This window comes from Charadrius vociferus, unplaced genomic scaffold, assembly GCF_000708025.1.
Source record: "Charadrius vociferus isolate BGI_N301 unplaced genomic scaffold, ASM70802v2 scaffold324, whole genome shotgun sequence".
In the NCBI taxonomy this organism is placed as follows: Eukaryota; Metazoa; Chordata; class Aves; order Charadriiformes; family Charadriidae; genus Charadrius; species Charadrius vociferus.
The window spans coordinates 5,281,149-5,304,807 of NW_009648041.1; the positions used below are offsets into that span (position 1 = coordinate 5,281,149).

The window sequence follows — 23,659 nt, forward strand, 5'->3', positions numbered from 1 at the left end:
AGCAGCCATCTCATTAATATTTATTTCCACAAAGCGGCCCACTGATGTTAAGATCTCAGATACAGCTAGTAACTTTAAAAGGGGAAAATATGTGAAGCCAAGAAGGTCAAAACAGAACATGAGCTGTAACAGAAAACATCCAACCCATACGAATTTAACTCCTTCGCAGAAAGCTGAGTAAATACAATAAGGTTGGCGGAGAGCAACGACAATGTTAAAGTTAATCCAGTCACCAGAAAAAAAATGAGGAGTGAGGTTGCCAACGCATCTCCCTCTGGGGTGGGGAGTTGCTGTCTGGCACACCAAGGAAAAAAAGATGCTGGAAGGAGGCATGGAACGAGGATGCTCATCCGCTGCCTCATTCCCCCATGAGCTGAGCTGTCTATTTTCCAGGCTTCAGAAAAACCTGGAGACCTGTGGATAACGTTAAACCCTGGGCTAGGGTTGGATTAAAGCCCCTTTTCTCCAGCATCCTTTTCTGTGCTCAGCACACGGGGAAGTAGCACAGCCTGTCCCAGCTTGACAGTGTGGAAGTCAATGGGACCCCGTACTCACCACCCAAGGAGCAAAGGAGGAGACGGCTGCAGATGGTTTAAGTATTTTAAAAAAGCTGGTATAAAGCTCAGGGATTCTCTTGCACACTTCCAGTACAAGGAAGCATTGCTAAGCCAAGAGAGGACATCCAAGTGCAAGCTCAAATCCTACAGAAAACACTGCAACCCACCGAAATCTCAGAGTCGCAGTAAAACACCGATTTTGCATTTCCCCCCGGGCCGAGCTGCAGCTTGGATTCTCACAAACGCTGGAGAAATGGGAGCATTCCTTGTACGTTCAGAAGTGCCCAGCTGCCTCTCACGCAGAACGCTCCTGAGAGTGAGATTACACATTCAGACACGGTGAGATGAAGCAGCTGCTGAGAATGTGTATCAAATACTGTGATTTCTTCTCTTCAGCTCTCTTATTCCGTGCACCGCGAATAAAACTATGCTGCGGGGACAACAGGTCTCTAGTAGTCTCCACCTATTCCTTTAAACTATACAACAGGGAACTTGTTCCACGTAGCTCTGTGGATAACAAAAACAGTGATGTTGAACTCTAACCTTCCGCAACCACAAAGAGCTAAATTAATTCCCTACAGCACATCAGCACTGCTTTTGAAAAGGCCCAGACTCTGCAAAAAACAGATGGAAACTAAACTTATGGGCCTTTAAAGATGTCAAGCATTTCCTCGCGGTGATAGCGTAAGAATCTTTCTTCTTCCCATCAATTTTTTTATTAATCAGAGCACACATGGCAACTCCCTGTGTGGCACCACTCAGGGCTCACCCCATCAACATAAAACCCTGCGAAATGATCACCTCGGGTTTACCACTGGGATAACAATGGTTTTATACCTAGAATTAAAAAGATGAAGTGTCACAGCCTGGCAAATCAATATGCAATGGCAGACACCTAACTCCAATACTATTTTGTCGCCCTTTTTCTTCCCACAGGTTGTTCCCACATTTGCTACAAGATCTGGCTCAGAGACCCAGAGAAAGGACTCCTATTGTAGTGTTGTAACCTTCGTGCTTTTGCTTTCAGGACCACCGTTTTGGAGACTTTGAAGCACAAACGCGTTTTGCACAGCAGCAAAGCCAAGCCTGCGGGTTCCTGCTTTCCCAGCCAAATACACTCCAGAGAGCTGTGGAGCCCTCGTAGATCCCCAAATTCTCATCTCCACTACCACGTTATGTGGAACAGAAGATTCTTGATCACCTACTTTCTTGAAGTCATTTGCGTGAGGACTGGAGTCAAGTTACTCTTTCTCCCCAAAAATTGCTGAATTGGCATTTTTACCATCAGGAGGGTGGTGCGGTCGTGAAGTGCCCACTCATTTCTGAAGAGACATCGGGGACCTGGTGCCAGGTCCTTATTCACAGATGACAATCATTACCATAAGCATAAGAAAAAGGGTTCTGCCCTCCTGACTGCAGCCAAGTGCTCCACATGAGTTGGCTTTGCAGTGATAAATGTCACGTTTACAATGGGGTTTGCAACATGAAAGTCCGTAATTTGCTTTCCAGGGACCTATGCTTGATTATCAGGAGAGTTAGAAGCGTTCACTGAAGTCTAATGAATAGAATTAACACATCATTTAAACAGGGACTAATATGTATGCAAATGAGAAAAAGTTAAAAATAAGTGTTCAAGCCATAATTTCAGAAAATGTAGACTGCATCCTTATGAAATATGAATGTTTCAATTCACCTCATATCTTTACATCTATGTTGGCTGCTTTGCATGTGAACAATAGGGTGCATCAAGCCCATTTTGATTTTTATATTTGAACTTGGACTTATAAAATGGATTATATTGAAACATGAATAATATATATGCTAATTAAAGACTCCATTTAATGACATAAATAAAGACGAAGACCAACACGGACTAATTTCCATTTGCAAATTTCCTCATTATTGTATTTTCCTTTGGAAAGCAGAAACTTTTTTCCACAGCCTCAGAAAAAAACAGAATATTTCCTTTGCTCAAATTATTTTAAAAATCTTTTCAACTTTTTTATTCTTCAGGATTGATCTCCACAGAGATACAATTGCTTTGTGTAGATAGATTCAGTATTAAATGCCACTCAAGACAAATAATGGTGATCTGTGCATGCAAATGGTGTTACTTAATTATTATTAGATTTTTCTCTAATAAGGAATTATTGTTGATAAATATAAGGTGTATACACCCCTCAATATCACAAAGCACGTTCAGAGTAACTCTGGCAGATGTAAACCAAGTAAATGTCCTTGGTGTTTGATAGGCTGTTAATCTCTCTCTCTCTCCCCCTTCCTCTTCCCCCTCCCCAAAATTAGACAGAACAAGGGCACAGGACAAGCGTATAGTTGTAGGGAGACAAGGCATTAGCAGAAAACATGACTACAGCTTCTGCCATGCAAAGCCTACAGAAAAGCTTGCTGAAGAATAAACAGATTGCAGGAAAAGCCCTTTTAGGTTAAAAGGCTTGTTTGTACCTATAACAGTGAGGAAAGTGGTGAAAAATAGCTCATTCAAATGAATATGAAGCCTGTAATGATATCAGGGCCAGGAGAATCTTTTTTTTGCTGTTGTGTAAATGTTGGTTATGTGGATAAAGAAGCCTAGGTTCAGCCTTAACTCACAAACCCAGCATTTGCAGGCTCTGAAAAGCGAACTGGAAAGCAAACACATTTACTCCCTGATTGAAACAGCACCCTGAATGCTTCAGAAATAAGGAGCTGTATGAATGGCAGTAGACTAACCATACTGGTACATTTACGTCCTAGGCTTTTATTAAAAAAAAAAAAAAAAATCTGAAAAATAACAGGCATGAGGACTGCATCTTCACAGCTTTCCCTTCATGTCTGTAATACCAGTTGCTGTTACCAATGAACGCTGAAATTTAGGAAACTTCTAAGAGTCTGAAGAGTAAATGATCATCATTCTGGGTTATGATGTGGTTGGAAGTCCTCCGTGCCTGCAGTACTGCTCGCACTGCACAGCCACTGCAATCTTCATCCGTACCGCTGCCGCTGGGGGAGCACAGCCCGGCACCGCGGGGGAAGAGGCTCTCCCTGGTCCCACATCACCATCTGCTGCCCTTGGGGTGCCCATCCCTCCACACTCCTCCTCTCAGCCCTAGCAGAACCAGCTGGGGGAAATAAATACCTTAAGAAAAGCTGGAAGGCAGCTGGAAAGCTCGCAGGCCAGTTCACTTCTCGAACAGCATAAAATCCTCTTCCCTGACGAACCACTCAGCTCCTAATAAACTGTGAGGTTGGCAGATGTAATTTCCCGTGATGGGTTTAGGAGATGCACTCCCTATGCCTGCCTCACAGAGGGCTATTCTCTGACTCCCATTCAACCCCACATTTATGCCAAATATCCATCACCGGGGTAAACTCCATTCCCTGACTCCAGCCACTGCTAGTGAGGGCTTTGTTCCAGCTGAGGAGCACCTCATGCCTGTGGAAAAGGAAAGACGTCCCTTTATACGTGACTTGGACAAGCCCCCATCCGCAGGGATTCAGCATCATAGCCCCGAGTCCAACCTGTGGCACGACAGAACATGCCTCGATCCCTAACGGCTTAAAACCTATCTGACATGGGGTGAGTAAGATAAGCTCGTGCTGCTACAAAACACAAGGAATTTTACCAGCACTCCCTGGAAGCTTTCTGATAATGGTTAAAAAGCAGTTTTTGAGAGTGAATCACTGCACAGAAATATATCCATTTAACTGATAATTTGATCAGAAGGAAAATAAAAAACAGATTTGAGCCTTCAGGGAATAGAACATTTGTCATTATTGAGAAATGTTTTGATTTATTTTCTTTTTTTTTTTTTTAAACATTAACAGCGTTTTTAAAATTCAAATTTGGCTTATTTCTATTACTTTATAAATGTCACTTTGTAGGATATTTCAAAACATTTTTGTTCTATTTTGGAAAAGACAGGATTTCCAAAACATGAAACAACCCACCAATCCAGAACCAGGCCTGCCACCTACGCCTGGTTCAGCTTAAAAGTTAGAACTTAAATGGATTTTAACCTGTAAGTCAGTCGAGTAAAATAACATGCTGTTCATAGTAACAGAGGTAATGTTTTGTTTTAAACAAACAAACTCAGTGTTCTACAATACACTGAATGAATTCACATACTTGCAACATTTGTAATACCAACACAACGTGCGTTGTGCATTCCCAGGGGTTGTTTTTTCCCCAAATTGCACAGGTTTTAAGAAAAGGAAAATTAAGTCCACCCCTGCTTGTTACTGTTTAACTAGGCTGCTGATTCCTAGTATTTATCCAAGCAGTTAAGATTGCTGAATTGATTTAATATTCTTACCCTATAATTTTACACTCAGACCACATCCTGCTGTGAAATAGCTGGTGCTAATGATAGTCCAAAATGCTGCTGTGGGACTCAGGACAGCACAGGGCCCTTCAATAGCTATATTTTACGGTTACAAGGAGAGAGAAGAAATATAATTTATCTGGTTGCTGTGGTTAATTCACAGTTTCACAGTAGAGGTATACTGTTCCCTCTGGGTACATCTACGTGTATTATAGGATATTTCATTGACAGTTTGTCCGAGAGATTCCTCTAGCTTTGAGCCTACCAATTTATAAGCGTGAATCTACTCCAGAGATACCTGTATACACTTCAACACATACTCTTACATACTAAGAATGTTATAGAAAAGATATAAACTAGCAACAGATCAAACAAGTTAATAAATTGTTTCTTTGAGCTGAGAAGCAGAGCAGAAAAAGAATGCATCCATCTTCTTAAGAAAGTCTTCTTTTAAAAAAGTGATTTAATTTCACAAAAAGCATTTGTGAAATTTGTTTCTGTTTTTAAATGCCTATCATAGCTTTAAAAGCCAGAGTTCAAAAATTTTGAAGTTGTATAAAAGCTTCCTGTAGAACAGCTTACAGAAAACCTAACAGATGAGTAGGAGAAGGCAGTGGTGCCAGGCATCCTCTACAGCTGTGCTTCTCAGAAACCCGTACTCCTCATAGCATACTACTTCTCAGCACCTACAAACCAGTTCTTAATGGAGCTTAACTAAAACATTTGCATATTTAAAAAATATTCGTTCAAAATGATGCCTTGTAAACTACTACCTTTAATCCAGTTACTGCACAGATAAAATCATGCTCTTTTCTTCAAGACCTCACCACTACAACAGCACTGGGGAAGGCATTTCCAGAAAAAAAATGTCTGCAATTAATCCATTTAATTAGTTCCACAGAAACAAAACAGAAAGATCAATTGCAGCTGTGCTGCAGCAGATCCCTCCTTGCCTGCCCTCAGCTGCCCTTGCCTGCTCCCCTTTGCTCTCTCTGCAGAAGAATGTATTTCTGGAAATGTTGGGGAAATGTTGTTACACTTCTAAACACAGCGGTGAGGAGTGTGTCAACAGCAGTTTTCCAACTTGCTGCCAAGACTTTCGCATCAACTTCATCCCCTTTAGGGACGGCCTGTGGGCAAAGCATAGCCTAAATGTCTCAGCTCTTTTGGGACACATTGTATAGCAAATTAAACATAAAGAAAGTATACTTTTTTGTTTGGGAGTTTTCAAGGTCACCAACATGGTGTTTTGAATTCTAGTCTTCCACAACTGCAGCACTCATTCTCCTGTTGTTTGACTTATGATTGCATGCTTGACATTATCTTTTAAAATAAAGGTGATGCAAATCTGGGCTCCCACTGAGTTCATCCACATCCATAAAAGTGCCTGCAGAAAAGATGTTCACAGAACTGACCCACATGGTACGAACATCCTAGGAGCTGAGGAACACACACAGTTTCAGAGTGAGAGTTCTCATTTAGAGGTACTGTTAAAAATAATCACAATCCATCAAGCACCAGGATTGCCAACGCTGGGATGGGTGGTTTTACAGCTGTGAAATCTTGGTTCTTCGAGCAATCTCCATTCCCTGTTCCCTTCACAAGAAAATACTTTCATCTAACAGCCTCTCCAGGGATGTCTAGATTCGGTCACCCTGGATGCTTGCACTCTGGGCATCAGGGGTGGCCTCATGTGGCACTTGCTGCTGCTAACGGGGCAGTATTGACACGTGCAGTACGGATGGTGTCCCTTAGGTAACGCACAACGGGGGCAACAAACCGCAGCTATACCAACCCCTTCTCCTCTGTTTTGTTTTTAAACTCCAAATCATTGTTTTACTCTTAACTCTTCCCTACTCTTAGGCTCCCTGCTGCAGGAGAACAGATGGAACAAAACTCCAAACAGATTTTTTTTCCACCAACCTGTGGGTCTCCTGACACAGTTGTCCTCTGCAAGCTGCCTTTGCAGTTTCTTTCCTGCCCATTTGTATCTTCCTTTCACTCCCTCTCCAAAGCTAGAGCCCTCCCTCTCTCCTCCCCCCAATTCTTAGGTGTGCTCTTTTATCGGCTTCACGTTATTCACTTTAAACATGATGCATTTAAACTGTGTCTTCCAAACGCTTTCCCAGGCTTCTAGTCTGTGATTTACAGGACAGTTTATCACACTACACCATTCCTCCTCTTTTCTCACACTTGCATGTGTGCTTTAAAGCTCGCCCCGCAGAGCTACAGAGAACGGGCCTGGAAGCTCCTGTGCAGGATCAATGACTCCTGTGGTGCTCCTGACGAATGGATGCTTAACCTTGTTTTGGAACCTAGAAACGATGGAAATTCTGTAGATCACCACTTTCCTGACTTTCCTGTGATGAGGCTTTTTCTAATGTCAAACCTAATTTCTCTCTTGCTGCAATTTAAGCCAAAGACTCCTCATCCCCAGCACAATAAGTGCAAAAGAACACGTACTCCTTACAGACCCCTTTAGAGCACTTGCTTCCCCGCTCTCTAACAACCCTGCCTGCCCATCTGGTCTAACCAGCTTCCTCACAGAGAAGGTATATTGCACAAGAACATCCATAGTCCTCTCTTATTTACACCTGGAGATCCACCAGCCTGCTATAAATCTGGATTTGCTTTTCCTTTACAGGACAGCTGAGAGGAGAACATTGCTTCATGAAATTCAGATGAAGGCGAGACATGCGTGGCACAGGAAGAAGCTGCCTTCAAAAACCTGGCAAGAATTAACTTGTTCTTGCAACTGCATACTCGCAAGAGCCCTTTTAAAGTGATACAGGTTCTTCAGTCACGTGGACTCATATTTACAAGGGCAAGGTCTGATTTAGCCGATACCAGTTATTCAGGAGTCGCTCTGTTAACATCAATGGGACTGCTCAGGTTTAGACTCGAAGCGAAATCTAGACTGTGCTATTTCTTTGAAATGGGACGTTCCCGTGTCAAGATGTGCTTACTGACTTTTTGATGTTGCTCCTGATGCTGTAGAATTAGGATTAAAAGTACTATTTTCTGGGCTTTGTAGATATCCCGACAGTTCTGGAAATCACCACTGATCTGCATTTAGGCTTGGCGAATCCCTCTCTAACTTCTTTCCTTTCTCAAGACAAAAACTGTTGGTTTGTAAAGCAGCAGCTCACTCCTAGCCTCACCCGTGAGGAAATGGAAATCTTGCAGAATTCTGGTTTGCAAGAAAAAGTAAAACTAGTGTTAATTAAAGAAGAGTAAAAGTAACAGGCATATAATGAGAGAACATGCCCCTTTCCACAGTCTAGCTCTTAACAGATCATCCAGCATGCTTAAAAAGCAACTTTCCATCTGCAAATCTGTCTCTCTCTTTTTTTTTGTCTAATGAGCATGAGTTAGTCTGTTCAAAAGCCCAAATGGGCATCTCAGGGCCAATTCAGCAGCAGGGGGTCTGTTACTATAACAACTGACAACTCCTGTGATTTCTGAAAGGCCCTAAAGTAGCCATTTGGGAAATGATTATTGAGCAAGAAGGTGGGCAGGGATGGCTGTGCGGGGTGCGGGTCCTGCGCTGCGGCGCTCGCCTACCTCAGCCCTTCACGCACAGAGAAAAACCCAGCGCCTCACCACCTTTGCGAACAGCCGGGATGGATTCGGCTCCCTAAAAGAGGAGAAGATAAAAGCCCACGAAGCGACGATGGAAGGAGCAGCAGCGGCACGCTCCGCTTTGGCGTTAGCTCATCTCCTTGAGGGCTCTTCCCCCCCTCGCCCCAGGCTGCACGTTGCCGGATGAAAGAGCAGAGATGCTGTCAGAGAAGTTTTCATATTGATTTTCCTCGTAATGGAAGAATGACGAGCGCTCAAAGGATACCGAGAGCTAGAACAAGTAACCGGCAGCTGCCCTAAGCTTCAGGCTTGAAAGCGAGCTGCCTACTGTCGGCACAAAGGACGAGCTCGGTTCCCCACACGGGATAAGAGGGAGCTGATCACAGGCCTGCTCGCCTTTAATGAAAACGAGCAGCGCTTTGAGATACAGCATACAAAAGGGCCCGATATTTCAGTACCGTTACCTCCGGCACTGGCAAAATCAAATACAACCTGGATCTTCTGCAATAAAAGCTGAACTGCTTTCCCTGCATTGCCTGGGTTGAGGCAGGGAGATCAGAGGGCTCCGAATCAGGCTGGGCTGCCTCCCACTTGCCAGGCAGTGATCTGCCTCGTCCTCATCCCTCTGAGGCTGTTTGTCATCAGAAGAGACTAGACATGGCCATTCCCAAAGGAAAACCAAGGCATGCCCTGTTCAGCATGCAGAGGGCACATCTGGTCACTAAAAAGGTGACAGAAGAGGTTTCAGCCACACCACTCACCTCCATGTTTTCCCTCGTCTCCCCGTGGTGTTTCCCGTCTCCCAGCTTAGGAAATCTCTTGCCTTTGCCGGCTAATTCTCCTCACTGCCTGTGATGACATGGGTTGTGCCCTGGGGCACTGCCATCCCCAAGCTGAGCACAAGCGCCCGGAGGTGGTCCTCAGGCATCCCTGGGGGCAGCGTCAGCGTGAGCATCCCCATCCCTCCTGCTCATTCCTGCCTTGCGCTGGTCCCCCAGTTATGCTGGTACAACTCTGTCTGCTTACTGCATGAACCAGACTGGGAACTAATCTGGCTTAAATCAGGGGACGAAAGCCCCTCTCTTTTTTTTTTTTTTTTAAACGTGGATTATTTCTCAATCCAGCCCCTCACATGGTTGTACAAACATTTGCATTGGTATCACGAGGGCAGAACAAGGGCAGGAACAGAGGAGGCTGCTTGAGCTGCTGCTGAAATACTCATGCAACTGCACCCAAGGCATTCTTAAAATCAACACACGGGCTCTCAGAAAGTGTTACCACCTAGCATCCTCCACGAGTGAGAAAATGAGCAGAATCAAGAATATTTTAGAGTCAGCTGAAAGCAGCTTTTATCATTGTAAGCAAGCAATTTTACAATGGTCTGTAAATTTGCAATGTTCCTTTTTCAATCAGTACAGTAGATGAACAACACATTGTGTACTCATAAAATAAAACCTAGAGATAGGTTCAAATAACAATTTCAGCACTTTTTACAACCTGCTGCAGGCAGAAGTTCTTTTTTTTTTCCCCAGTGAAGTTTTAACACTGTCTTAGCTATGCAGCAGTGCAAGTTCCCCAAAACTTAACACCAAAAAGCAGTTTTCCAAGGCATGGCTAGTAGACATGGTATCCGCAACAGTCCTTGGTCTTACGTTGCAGCTTGCATTTCTATGTTACAAACTGATTTGCAAATACGACCAACCAACCATCTTCAGTGCTGTTTTACCAGTGACAGAACTCAGGCGCTGAAATATTGAACACCTGAGCTTGCTCCCAGTGAGGTCTTTGCCACTGAGTTCAACAACAATACTGTCAGACCGTAAGTGACTTGGCCCCGGGTCACACAGAAAATCAATGATGGAGTCAGAGAAAGAACCCACACCTCCTGGTGCTCAGTGCCATTTCTTCTGCACAGAAAGGCACTGCCAGAGAGGTGTGAGGCTCTGCCACAGGACCCATCCCAAGGACTCTTTTCAAGTCAACAGGATGCTTAACAAAAACTTAAGAAAACTCTTACTGCCTACTAAATTCTATAGGGTTTTGCCTGAGGAAAATTAAAGACATCTTTTTCCCAAGCTGTCTCATATACACACATGACTATAAACAAGCAATGCAAGCTTGCTTGCTCTTTGAAAGGCAGCAGCTGTGTTGTTCCAAAAATCCCTCCTGAATGTAAACATATTAGCACTGTATAAACAGCTTGATTTAATAAGAAATGCAATACAATATTCCTGCTTTGTCTTTGGGATCACGATGTTGATGGCGGCAATAATTCAGAGGTGAATTATGATATCTGCTGAAAAGAAAGAAAAAGAAAACTCTCCAGCTATAGTTGTGAATTAATGTCTTCCTCTTAGCTGAAAATGAGAAATGGCTATAATTTAGTTCCCATTTAAAAGTTGCTGTTGGCTAAACTCTAAAATCTTAATTGCTTCTTAATATTCTCTGCTTATTTTTCCCTTTGAAACCACCATCTATAGCATTATAGTGTTTAGATCAAAAATTAGAATGGAAAACAAACAGTGGAAGGTCACCAGTCACTCCTAAAATATGGTTGTTTTTTTTTTTCTAAAATGACAGAAGTTAATGTGTATCAAAGTATTTTACTTGATTTCCCAACTTTAGTCACCCTCTTGCACCTCTGTGAAAAAGAAAGTGGCACTGACCCTGGGTTTCCCTTGAAGTGTCAATACTCAGGACTTGTTCAATTTCCAACAGAATACAGTGGAAGTGCTAGAAAAGACAGGTTTCAAGCCATATTATGGCTCAGCATGCTATAGGAACTTGCCTTGTTGCAAAAAAAACTGAAGTCACACCCAATCCCTAAATAGTTTGGAGGTCACTACCAAACACACTCTGCAATTCTCAGAGCTCGTAGAAAAGGCTGTGAGAACAACAGTGGCAAAGACTGCAGACAATCCAAGTCAAATTTTAAACTGACCTTGAAGAACTGCAGAAGGATCTCACGATACTGAGTCTGGGTATAAAAAAACACAGACGCAAAACAAATGCCCAGAAATGCAAAAATAATGTGCTTGGGAAACTGCACCTTACGATGCACACGTTTTAACGGGCTCTTAGATGAGCTAGTACTGCTCCAGTGAAAGATCCTAAAATCCCAGTGAATAGTTTTTCGAAATATTCAGGGGTTGTCCCTACAGCAGACAATTTCAGGAACCAGTATGAAAAGAATGAAAGCAAAAAAAGAAGTATCACGGTGCCACTGCAGAAGCAAATGGTGAATCTACATCTTGAGTAAATTGAGGATCCGGTCTCCTCACCTTTTCTGGCTGCTAGGACTCGAATTCTCGACTCAATGCTAAAAGAAATCCGTTTCAAGCATTAGAGGTCCTGGGAGCAACAGTGTGCCCACGACAGCTCAAGGATCAGCCAGGCCAGCTTGTCCTCGCACGGAATCAAAGATGCACAGAAGCAAACTTAAATTACAGCCGTCACTGTCCCTCCCGCCCAGGGAGCCCAACTGCCAACCAGCCCCAGCGAACTTCGTGGCCCCCGGTCACCCCGCGATGGTGCTCCCCTCATTGTTCTGGGATAAGAGGCAGCACAATTTTTGCAGCTTCATTATGCTGACCTAGTTTATTTTCCACTCTACCAACTTAACATCGCACAGCCCTCTTTGCACAGCAGTGCCATTAAAAGTACCGAATTCAGGAAACTTGAGTAGAAAGGTAATTCAGAGCTGCTGCTTGCCTGCAAGTTCCCATCCCTTTTCATTACTGAGATGGCCATCATGCTCAAAAGACGGAAGTGACCCTTTCTCGTCAACATCAATCATATTCTTTTGCCATTTGTCCAGGATCCACACAGAAAAGAAGAGAACAGCAAATTACCTCTGCAAATAAGGGAGTCTCGTTCTGAAATTGCACAGATCATTTCCAAATATATTCAATTACAAAAAGTCTCTAATGAACACAGCATGGAAGCTCAACAGATAAATGGAAAAGCTTCATCAAACAGCGACTGCTTCCTATCACTCTCCTTTTCAAGCAAAGGGAACAGAAAATGAAGCTTCCTTAAAACAAGACATCATCACAAAACTTCTTTCATTGCTGTATTGCAGAATGAGTTACAAAGGATCCAAACAGAGCTAAATGCTTTGCCAAATCTTCCCAAGCAATCTCCCTGACTCCTTATTTTGGTCCCTGGATAACAGGGCATCCATGCAATGCAAACAAGCAGAAGGCTTCGCTCTGCTTCATTGTTCTACTTATGTCACCTCTGGTCTCAAATCATCTAATCCCACAGATGCTCAAAACCACAAAAGTGAAAATATCATTTGTTTTACCCTCAAAATGTATTGCCAAAGGGTAACCATGTCTCTTCTGCATTTCCTAGTTCTCTGAGTTTTGTTTTGTAGTGCTTTTTCTCACACCAAAACAAAGAACTGCGGTGCAAGAAAAGACCCCTTGGTCCAACACGCCTGTCCCCTTGAGGGTTATCCTTTCATAACAAGTGTTTCTCTGCTGTGCACTTCAATACCATGTTTCCCTTACTGAAAAATCTGTCTCAAACTCGTTTTCATGCCATTTGCTTTGATGGTGTTATTTAGCAAATTATTCCATATGTTGCCCATTACATTTTAAGCTGAGTATTTCTTCCTGAAAATCCAGATCACTGTTCCTTTCAAACTTGTAAATTAGACTCTGTGGTGTTTGAGGATCTGTTTTTTCCTTACTTTAAAACACTCACAGAGATAAACATTTTATTTTTCCTAAGGAAAGGTAATCACACTGAAAAGGGCACAAAAAATGCTGTGTTGCCACTTCGATGAGACGGGCTGCACAACGTGAAATGTTACTGTGGACGATTTGTGTTCTAGCTGCTTGTTGATTTATCCAAAAACACCCACGTTGACATTTTTATACACTCTCAGTATTTGTTAAAAAATCCTCAGGACTCCAAAGGTAGACACAGGAGATTATTTTGAAGCTAGTACACGTGTGCTCTCAAGTTAGTTTATTCTTCCTCAATTTGTTGCTTCGTATTTTTCACAATCTTTTGACTGCTACATGACATACTATCCATGTCGATACTAATTTTTAATCTCCACCTTTTTTTAGTATCAATTATACACAAAAAATTGATCCGCTGCTGTCAAGGGTATTAATGACAACGCTTATAATATTACCAAAGCCACTGATGAATGTTAACTACTCACACATATTATGGAGAGCAGATAAGAAACAATCGCTGTTCGTATACAAAATAGCAAACATTCCCGCAAAAGTAATTTGGTTTCAGTTAAAGTCTTTGTTAATGTATATTCCTTGATTTATGTGCATGTGTGTTATTGCAAAGCAAATAAAAATTTTACAGGGTGGATGGTTAGGAATTTTGAAGCTAAAAAGTATTTAACTTTAATTAACGTATCATAATTTTAGACTCAAGTGGTATTATGATCTATAATAAAAGCCAATATTTATCAAAAATTAGTCCCTAACTATTGGTCACTAAGTCAGTACTTTTCAACTTTAGTATCTTCACAGGGACAGTATTGTTACTCTTTGAGTGAATTAAACACTAATTTTGCAACTATTTCTCTCGATCCGTTAGTGAAATGGCAGGAAATGGAAATGTTTTCCAAACAATGAGAGGCACCAACATTCTTGTTGATAGTAGCAGTTAGCATTTTATTTCAAAACCTTTCCTCCTTAGAAGAGCACTTCGTATCAATGGAAGATAAATATTTCCGTGCTTCAGGATATACCATATCCTTCAAGGGCTTGCCTCGTGTGAATGTGACCAAGTTTAGTCCTTCAAATGAAGAAAATATATATTGAAGGACAGAATGCTACAATGGGATCTTCAGAACCTTTCCGATTTCAGCTTTTGTGCACATATCACTGCAATTTTATTGATGTTAATTACTTTCAAATGTTAATAGAAATGATTTTCACAAGGCTATTGTCATCTATTTATTAATATACTTTCAAATGTTCCCAGCCTCAACAATTTGGCCAATTAATTGTCAGCGAAATGGGTGTACTGAAAAACAGCTTGGTAGTTTTTTAATTGATTCTGCAAATATAATGATCAATGGACTGCTATTTCTCATCAAAGCTACTTCTCTGTGTCCCACGTAATCAGATTTTGAAGTAATTCCTAAATACCTTCTGGGCGGCTAATCCCCGGTTAATTTTCACTACCAGACAAATGAGGTGTCTCTGGGTTCTTGATCTGGCACAAGAAGGTGCTGCAGGTTTTAATTTACTCTAAGTGGAATGGAGGTGGATTTGTTGATGCCAATCTGAGTCTTCACTACTGGACCAATGCCCGTTGGTGTAAAGGACAGTATCTCTTTGTAAGAGGCAATCTTTACTTTCAAGACTTTGCAGGTTGCACTTCTGAGCACTCCACCCATGCTAAAGGACCGCTACTCCGAGCAATGCCATGTCACATGAAACAAGCTTATCCCCCCCTCTCTTGAAGTACAGTCAAAGGAAGAAAAGAGCTGCTTAAGATCCCACAGCAGGTCTGTGGCAAAGCCACCCATGGAACCGAGTCCAGTCTGACTGGGCTCTTCTCCCACACGCCTTTCCTGAAGGCCAAGAAAAAGATACTTTTTTATAGCTCTATTAGAGGGACTAATTGTGAAAATATTTGTTGGCATTACAGATGGATGTACCATTGCTAGAGCTCTACCAAGCTCATTGTCATGACACAAAAATCAGTATTTAAGAGAGCTTAATAGTTAACCAACAGAGCTGTTCTAGCATCCAGAGTTATCTAATGCCATCTATCACCGTAACATCTAATAAAATATAAAACACAGGACCACATTAAAAACCACCACCTGAAATGCGTTTTAGATCATAATCAGTTTCCAAGCAAAAGGAAACAGGCTCACCTCCAGTAGACAAGCACAGCAATGAGAAGAATGAGGCACACAAAGGTCAATGCTGAGACCACAATAAGCGGGATGATCCATTCCATTTTACCAGGAGAAGGTCTCGTGGCCATGCTGGAGCTGTTCTTGTCGGCTGTGTGTTAAACACATAACAAAAACAATCACTAAATGGAAAGAGAATTCCTGTATGGAAAAATGTGTAAGCAAAACAAATCGCTTGTCCATTTTACATGGTATGAGTAAACAGAGCAAAGATCTTCTAACTGCAGGGTGGGACTCCATTTGTCTTTAGTCTGAGACATGAGAGCACAGAAGTATGGTGTTTATTGCCACATATGGCTTGGATTTTACTACTGCCTGTAATTACAGTCTCATAGACAACTTTAGGACTCTATCATGCAAGCACCTATTATCAGATGTGGAGTACCCCACTGAGTCATTTCTCCACAGTAACAAAGTAAACGCTTTGCTCGGTCATCAGCATTTGCAGATAAATGCGCTCCGTTTCTCAACACTACAGGACAGCCCTGTTTGCAAAGCTCAGTGTAATACTTTGCTTCAGAAATAAATTTCTTGGTAACTATCTTAAAATAAAAAATCCTCAACATGTTGGGTGTCATGTCACATCATTTGCGGAATTGTCACAATCTGGTGAGTTACTGCATACGAAAGCACTTTTTAGCATATGGATTGTCAAGATGGATGGATGAATGAATGGATAGGATGTGTTGTAACTGACAGAAGAAATCATTATGCCACAGCTTTTGAACAAAATTAAAGTTGGTCAATATCCTGAGATCTGGGCGAGTAACTCCATTTCACTTTTCGCATGACATCTTGTTAAAATTACCGTATCACATATAGGATGACTATCTAGAGGTTCTGCAAGTACTGGAGCCAACGAGCATAGACATTGTATCAACGTATTTCAAAAGACATCTAATTTGTGCAAATTCATGTAGACTTGATGAATAAATTTTTTTAGACAGAATGATAAAAGAAAAATACAGAAGCGGATTCTGAATCTTATTCATGTTTCCTAACAAACAGGCAGGAGGTGATCAATACCTGTCAACAGGATGAAATGGGAAAAGATTAGTGTAAACAGCTTCAGATTTGAACGGGGATTGAAACATATGCACTTGACTTCTGCTTTTTAGCCTACGTGAGTCTTTCCTTACCAATGTGCTTCCTTGCCCCCGTTCAGGATTGTATTATCATATCTTCTGAAACTGCTGCAAATCCTACCAGAAGAACATAATTGCCTTTTCACCGTAGGCAGGCAAAACACAGATAATTGGAAGTCACCAGATGTCACATAATATGAAGTCATACTCTATTTTAATAGCATTTAGATTATACTCCTCCATAGGCAGGAGTAAAATTCAACTAACATGGAAGTAAAGGTTAATTGTAAATGCTTTTGCCTGACTGCTGAAAACAGAGCAAGGCTGCAGGCTGCTGCAAGCCCAGCAAGAAATCTTTCTAGTTTTAAGAACTAGGCTGATGGAGGTAACGTCCTTTAGCAAGCAGCATAAATGAGGTGCTAATCAGAGGGATGTTTGGGGGAAGTGAGCGTGGACTGAGTATAGAATGGATCAAAAAAGAGATGAGTAGCCAGTTGTCTCCAAGTTCAGTACGAAAGGCTACACCGAGGTTTCCAAAAGTGCCACTTTGCACAACAGGCACACAACACTGTACCTCAAGCACCTGGTGAGCTTTCATCTTCACAGCATACTAATAACATACAACATGCCGTTTTTAAGACAGGTCTTTGATTTCCTTGACTAGCAAAGTATAAGGAAAAGAACAACCCCAAAACTAGAGCAAAAGCTTATTCTCTGTATTTGCCAAACTTGCAAAAATCATAAGCCCTGAGGCATCGGTTTTTATCAGTGCATTTCAAATCATTTAACAGCATGAAAAAATTAAGCCTGTTGAGGTAAGTGTTACTAATCAGAACGGTAAAAGGGACAAAGCAAAAAACCATGCAATGTAATAAAACTTAGTAGGAGAGCCAAACAATCCCACCACCTTACATCCCTTAGGGTGTTGCTTCATCTCTCTCCAAGGACAGTACCCTGTTTAGTTTCACCTCCCCATATTTCAACACAAAAACATATGTTTCTGTTTGCATGGGAAGAAAATTAAATTCCATTGTAAGCACAGCATGGGCTGGAGTCCCAGTGCACACTATTAAATTCTGCAGTGCTCACGATGCTCCTCGTACTCAGTCTACTGTGGAGAACACACTTACCTGACCCTGCCAACTCCCTATACCACAGATGTGAGGATAAGAAAGCCCTTAGTATGCTGAGTGTTAGAATCGCAAATGCCATTCCCACGTGCTGATGGTTGGCCCTGAAATTCCAGTTGGGAATGCCCAAGCAGTGATGTGCTTCAGAATAAAAGAGACTCTTCCTGTGCCGTCTTCAAAGAAAAAGTCTTAGGTGTTTTCCGCTGCTTAAGGAAAGTGTTGAGAGAGCTCAAACAAACCAATGCCAATAAAAATTGTACTAGAATGACAGCTGGGGCCAGAAGTACGGCAGCACAGCTGGAGCGCTGGCGCCCGTCTCTTGAGTGTCATGGCAGAAGAGCCTAAGGAAAGGCAGCACACTAGGTAGCTTGGAAAAAGAGTTGAAGAAAATACGCACGCAAAAAAAGACAGATCTGGGCCTTTAGAGCTTCCTGTTCTCCTACATAACAAAATATTATAAAATAAAAAATAGTCAGCATTTCACTCTTTTCCAAGAACGTTCAGCCTTGCTAGTGTCAACAGCATATCCTTGTAACGGTGCCCACCATACGCTGTACTTTGGGGGGGGGGGGGGAGAAAAAAAAAAAAAAATATTAAAAATCCTTCCCGTTTAACCGTGCCCCCCAATAGCCTTGCTTTTGGGGGGGGGGGGGAGAGAGAAGAAAAAAAAAAGCTTAAAAATGGACCAGGAAACTCCATTTTTTGCTAAGAAATGTAAACAGTTTCCAGTGGCATATGCCTTCGTTGAATTAATTCAGTTTGCCTTTTACTGGCTTGGAATTCATCCCAGTAGGAAGGAACAAAAATTATTACAGCATATCTGTTTCAGGAGGTCCCACATGATACAAGCCCTGGCACCGCTAAATCTACTCCTGCGTCTGGAAAAATCCATAACTCCCGTGAACCATCCATTCAGCAGTTCCATCCAGCCCTTGCACGGATGAGGCCCTGGCACAGTGTATGAGAGGGCACTGGGCAGCGAGGGGGCCTTTGGTAGTGCAACTCTTGCACAAAGGTCAAGGCACAAAAGAGGCATTCTACAATTTGTGAAATGTACTCTTTTTCCGCGTATTCTTGGTAATGGCTTCCTGAGAATAGAAACGTGTTTATTTTCCTTAAGTAACACTGCTTGCTATAATAAGCAACCATTGCTGTAATATATAACCTACCTACCTTTATCATCCATTGCATAAACTGCCAGGACAAAGTTCTGTTTGTTGTACCGTTACAGATACTGTTAACTACGACAATACGTGTGTTCTGGGGGCCAAAAGAACCCCCCCCACTGCCAAACTGCCGTAGATTATCCGGTCACTTAAAAGAAAGTCACCTGCTTATCTTTCCTTTGAGTACATAAAATTATGGAATTATACAAAGGTATCAATTAATTCTGGAACATAATATTGTCCATATTATTCAACTATGAAAAGGCAAAACCCTATGTTTTTTTTTTTTTTAAATATTACCTTTATACAAGTTGTATGTCATTGTGCTGCTATTTTCTCCCTATTTCTTTAAAGCCTGCAGTAGTCATATTCACAGGCTGTGCACAACTAAGCACGGCTTTTCACTGTTTTGTAAACAGATGCCAATCATATTTAATCCTGATGTCAGATATCTGAAATTCATAGTGTTTGCAAACATCAAATAATTCAGTCCTTTTATTTTCAAGCCATTCTGCTCCTCTAAGTTGCCATGCAAAATGGCTCAAGTGCCACATGAAAATACAGCTTAATAATCCTTGCGACGTATGGAGAAAGAAAGAATTACACAGATGTTTAATTATCTTAATGAGGTTATCCCCAAAAGGCTTTTGTAACCTCAGACCTGGCAAAGACTGTTTGAAAAACCAAAATTCAGCCTCTCCTAAAAGCATACACCGGGCTTGAAATTCAACCCTGCATATCACAACCTCTCTACAAAGCCCTCTCATGGGAGGAACTCGGCAGATGAGGGTGAGCGCTGAGGGATGGGAGGACCTGGGTGAAGTTCGGACCAAGGGCCAAACCCACACCTCTCTTCTCAGTCCCAGCCCATGACTCAGGCAATAGCCCCAACTGGACATCTATTACTTTGCTCACAACAGCCCATTCATTATCTCCTGCCAAATATAAAGGATCTGTTTAATTGTCCGGCACAACAAACCAAAATTCTGTGGGATAATATCTGCTCTAGCCTGATTTAACTGAATCATAACTGAATCATGCCACTTTTCTTTTTTTTTCCTTCCTCCTGTTTTTTTTTTTTTTTTTTTGGTACAGCATCGTTCTAATTGCTGCTTTTCTAATTTTCAGGTTTCAGAGTTGCGGACAATGGTGAGCAGCTGCGTGTGTAACAGTTGCAGATCAAAGGTACAATTAGTCTAATGTGGGCACCAAAACAGAGAAAAGGATGATCAGGAAAATGAAAGAGGAGAATGCAAGCAAGCGTTCAGTGACAGAAGAAAATCATTAGTGTTGGCCGATACCACCAGACAAGAAGAGGCCAATGCCATTTGGAAAATAATGACATGGCCTCAGGAGAGGTGTGTGTGTATGTGTGTGTGAAATAAGCACTAAAAGAAAATGAGCCTTGCTGTACTAATTGGCCTCGCACTTTCCCCGTAATTTCTCATGTGTTCCCTGTTCTCCTCTAATCATCCACACTCATGAGTACTTCCCCATTCAGTTATCTCCTTACAACTGCTAATTTGATGCTATATAATTAATTTTACAAGTGTACATTGTTATGAAACAATTTTCTACTCTTTAAAATGATTAAACTTTCTCCTCACAAAAACATTTTTGAAACCTTGACAGCTTTTTAAAAACTGCTTTCCTGGAGAAAAGATGCATCCAAAAAAGTTTCTGCCCTCTACGGGACACTGTAAGCCACCGGGGTTCCTTCTGCTCACTTTGGAAGTGGCCGTCACCCTCTTGTAACTGTCCTGATGTTCAGGAATGATCCAGACACTTCTGGCAATGTCCTCTTGGCTTCGCTGGTCCTTGTCTTGATTTCAGGTTTACCTTGTTAGGGAAAACTTTTAAGGCCCTTTCTCATAGGAAAAGATCTTGCTTATGTCTCTAGATTACCTGAACTCAACTCCTTTTGTGAGCTAGGTCAGGTGTGTCTACATGAATTGCAAATTTCTCTATTACTGTGGAAAGCAATTAAGCTGAAGCAACTAGTCTTATGCTTCATGCTGGTGTTTGATGGGCCAATTCACCATCTGGGGGTTTTGCTGGCGTATGTTTTGGTAACCTAGATCCAGCCTGGAGGAAAGCTCCTTCTCCTGCCTTCTCAAGAGTCTTCTTACAGGGGGAGAACTCCCAGCAGGCCAGCCAGGACTTACTCAGACACATCTAGTGCAGTATTTGGGCAAATTCCGGGTTAGGTAGACCTCAGCTATCCACTGCAGAAGCCTGGGGACAAAAGACGCAAAGAAAAGAAGGACTTGTCTGAAGAGACTTTGAAGGACAAGGTCCTCATACACAGAATCACAGAATGGTCAGGGTTGGAAGGGACCTCTGGAGTTCATCTAGTCCAACCCTCCTGCCAGAGCAGGGTCACCTACAGCAGTTGCACAGGACGGCGTCCAGGCGGGTTTGGAATGTCTCCAGAGTGGGAGACTCCCCCACCTCTCTGGGGAGCCTGTGCCAGTGCTCTGCCACCCTCAAAGGAAAGAAGTTCCTCCTCATGTTTAGATGGAACTTCCTGTGTTCAAGTTTGTGCCTGTTGCCTCTCGTTCTATCACTGGGCACCACTGAAAAAAAGACTGTTCTCATCTACCCGGCACCCTCCCTTTAAGTATTTGTAAGTATCAATAAGATCCCCACTCAGTCGTCTTTCCTCTAGACTAAGACGACCCAAGTGCCTAAACCTTTCCTCGTAAGAAAGATGCTCCAGTCCCCTAATCATCTTAGTAGCCCTTTGCTGGACCCTCTCCATCAGCTCCCTGTCCTTCTTGAACCGGGGAGCCAGGGCTGGACACAGTACTCCAGATGCGGCCTCACCAGGGCAGAGTAGAGGGGGAGGATGACGTCCCTCGGACCTGCTGGGCACACTCTTCTTGATGCGCCCCAGGATGCCATTGGCCTTCTTGGCCACCAGGGCACATTGCTGGCTCATGGTCAACCTGTTGTCCACCAGGACTCCCAGGTCCCTTTCCACAGAGCTGCTCTCAAGGAGGTCAGCCCCTAACCTGCAACTGATGCATGGGGTTATTCCTCCCCAGATGCAGTACCCTACACTTGCCCTTGCTGAATTTCATAAGGTTCCTCTCCACCCAACTCTCCAGCCTGTCCAGGTCACACTGTATGGCGGCACAGCCTTCCAGTGCGTCAGCCATCCCTCCCAGTTTTGTGTCATCAGCAAACCTGCTGACGGTACACTCTATGATTCAGACTGAAAGCCTCAGTCCCAAAGCCAATAAGAAACATCTCAAAATGTTCTCAGAGTTGAAAAACACTAGCTCGTCCCAATGTCTGGACAAGGAGTCACCACGTTTGTGACCAACCTAACTTCTTCCACCTGGAGGTCAAAGACAGGGAATGAACCTCTACCCCAAGGAAAATGGTACAAGTGGGGCCTTCTTCAGCTCTGAATAGCCATTCTCAGCCCTTCTGCTGCCCAGTGTCCTCTTCAGTACACTGAGGGGCCTGGGAGAGGCTTGTCTGGAAAGCTGAAAATGCGGTACAGCTCCTTCTCCTCATCCCAGGTACGTCACCAGAAGTTTAACTGAGATTTAACTAGGGATAAATTGGGTGAAACAGGCAACTCTTTCACTTAATTTCCCCCAACGAACATGTGCTGTATATTTCAGATGCCATTTTTGTAAGACACGGTGATCTTAGTAAGTTATCCTCCCTCCATATAGAAGTATGGAAAGCCTGATTTGCAGAGGCCTTTCAAGACTGATCGTCTTTGCGTGCAGTCTTCAGGCAGGGTCACTTCATGCCTCCAAGCCTGCAAGTGAGCAGAGCTCTTAAAAGAGGCTGTCTAGTAGGAGGCAAAGCTGTATTGAACCACTTTCAGTGATAGTTCTCTGCATGCTAAAAAGAGACAGAAATCACTACAGACTAAGGGGATACAATTCACAATAACCAGTAAGTACTTCTTAGCAATATTAACAGTATTTCCCCATGTCATTGATTTTCATCTTTTTCGTCTTAACTTCACCATGGAATGAAAACCAATCTAATAACAATCCCTTTGTCATGAGCTAAGAAACACCACCAACTGCCCGTCTTTCCTCCAATTTATTAGGCTGAGAATACACCATGAGCCCCTTTCTAAGTCTTGTATAAGGGACATTGTACTTGGGCCATCCAAGAAACTGGCACACAAGAAACAGCGAAGCAGAAGGCAGGAAGAACCAAAGACAACTATCCCAGAGGCAGGTTTATGCAGGCAGATTGAATTAGTTGGGCGTGAACATCAATGGTGGTGAAGGCTTACTCCCAACATGGCAAAGCATGGCTAGGACAAGTTCCCTCCTTCCTGATAAAAAGGTGATTAGGGCAAGTGGTATGTTGAAAGCTGCCTGACAGGCATCTCGGACCATATTCAGGGGGAGCACTGGACTTTGAAGAAGATTTCCAGTTGAGGAGAAACAGCAGCATATTTTAAAAAAATCAGCACAACCTGGTGCAGGTTTCTTGGTTTCTGCATTGTTCATCTGTTCTCTTACAGAATAGTTATGATTCATAGCATTAGAGTCAGGTCAGCATTTCTGTAACAAATGTTATTAAAGATTGGATTTAGCTTTGTTTTTCAAATTGGTTTTGAGCTATAACTGAGTGCACAATGTTGGCATTTTTGTGTCTATAAATGTAGGGGAAAATAAATATGTAAGGTTTTTTCATACTAACTCTAGAACAGCTTTGATGGAAAAACACAATTACAAAACAGTTTACAGATTAGCAAAATAAACAATAACAGTAAAACAAACAAACAAAAAAATGTGCACTATCTTATAAATGCTGCAGTAATACACATAATCACTCAGATAAACTCGTCACTGTATCTAAATCTCAGTCCTTCCTCTGCAAATAAATCCATACGCATGTACTCCATTTGCTCCTTGCAGTTATAA

At 42.4% G+C, this 23,659-nt stretch overlaps 1 protein-coding gene across 1 annotated transcript in view; it reads right to left on the reverse strand.

Moving 5' to 3' along the window:
* Nucleotides 1-23,659, reverse strand: part of PTPRG (protein tyrosine phosphatase, receptor type, G) — a gene marked incomplete at its 5' end in the record, with an annotated part of 318,517 nt that overhangs the window by 52,109 nt on the left and 242,749 nt on the right. The window contains 1 exon segment of the mRNA XM_009883627.1: nucleotides 15,330-15,462. Coding sequence (XP_009881929.1) covers nucleotides 15,330-15,462 — 133 coding nt within the window.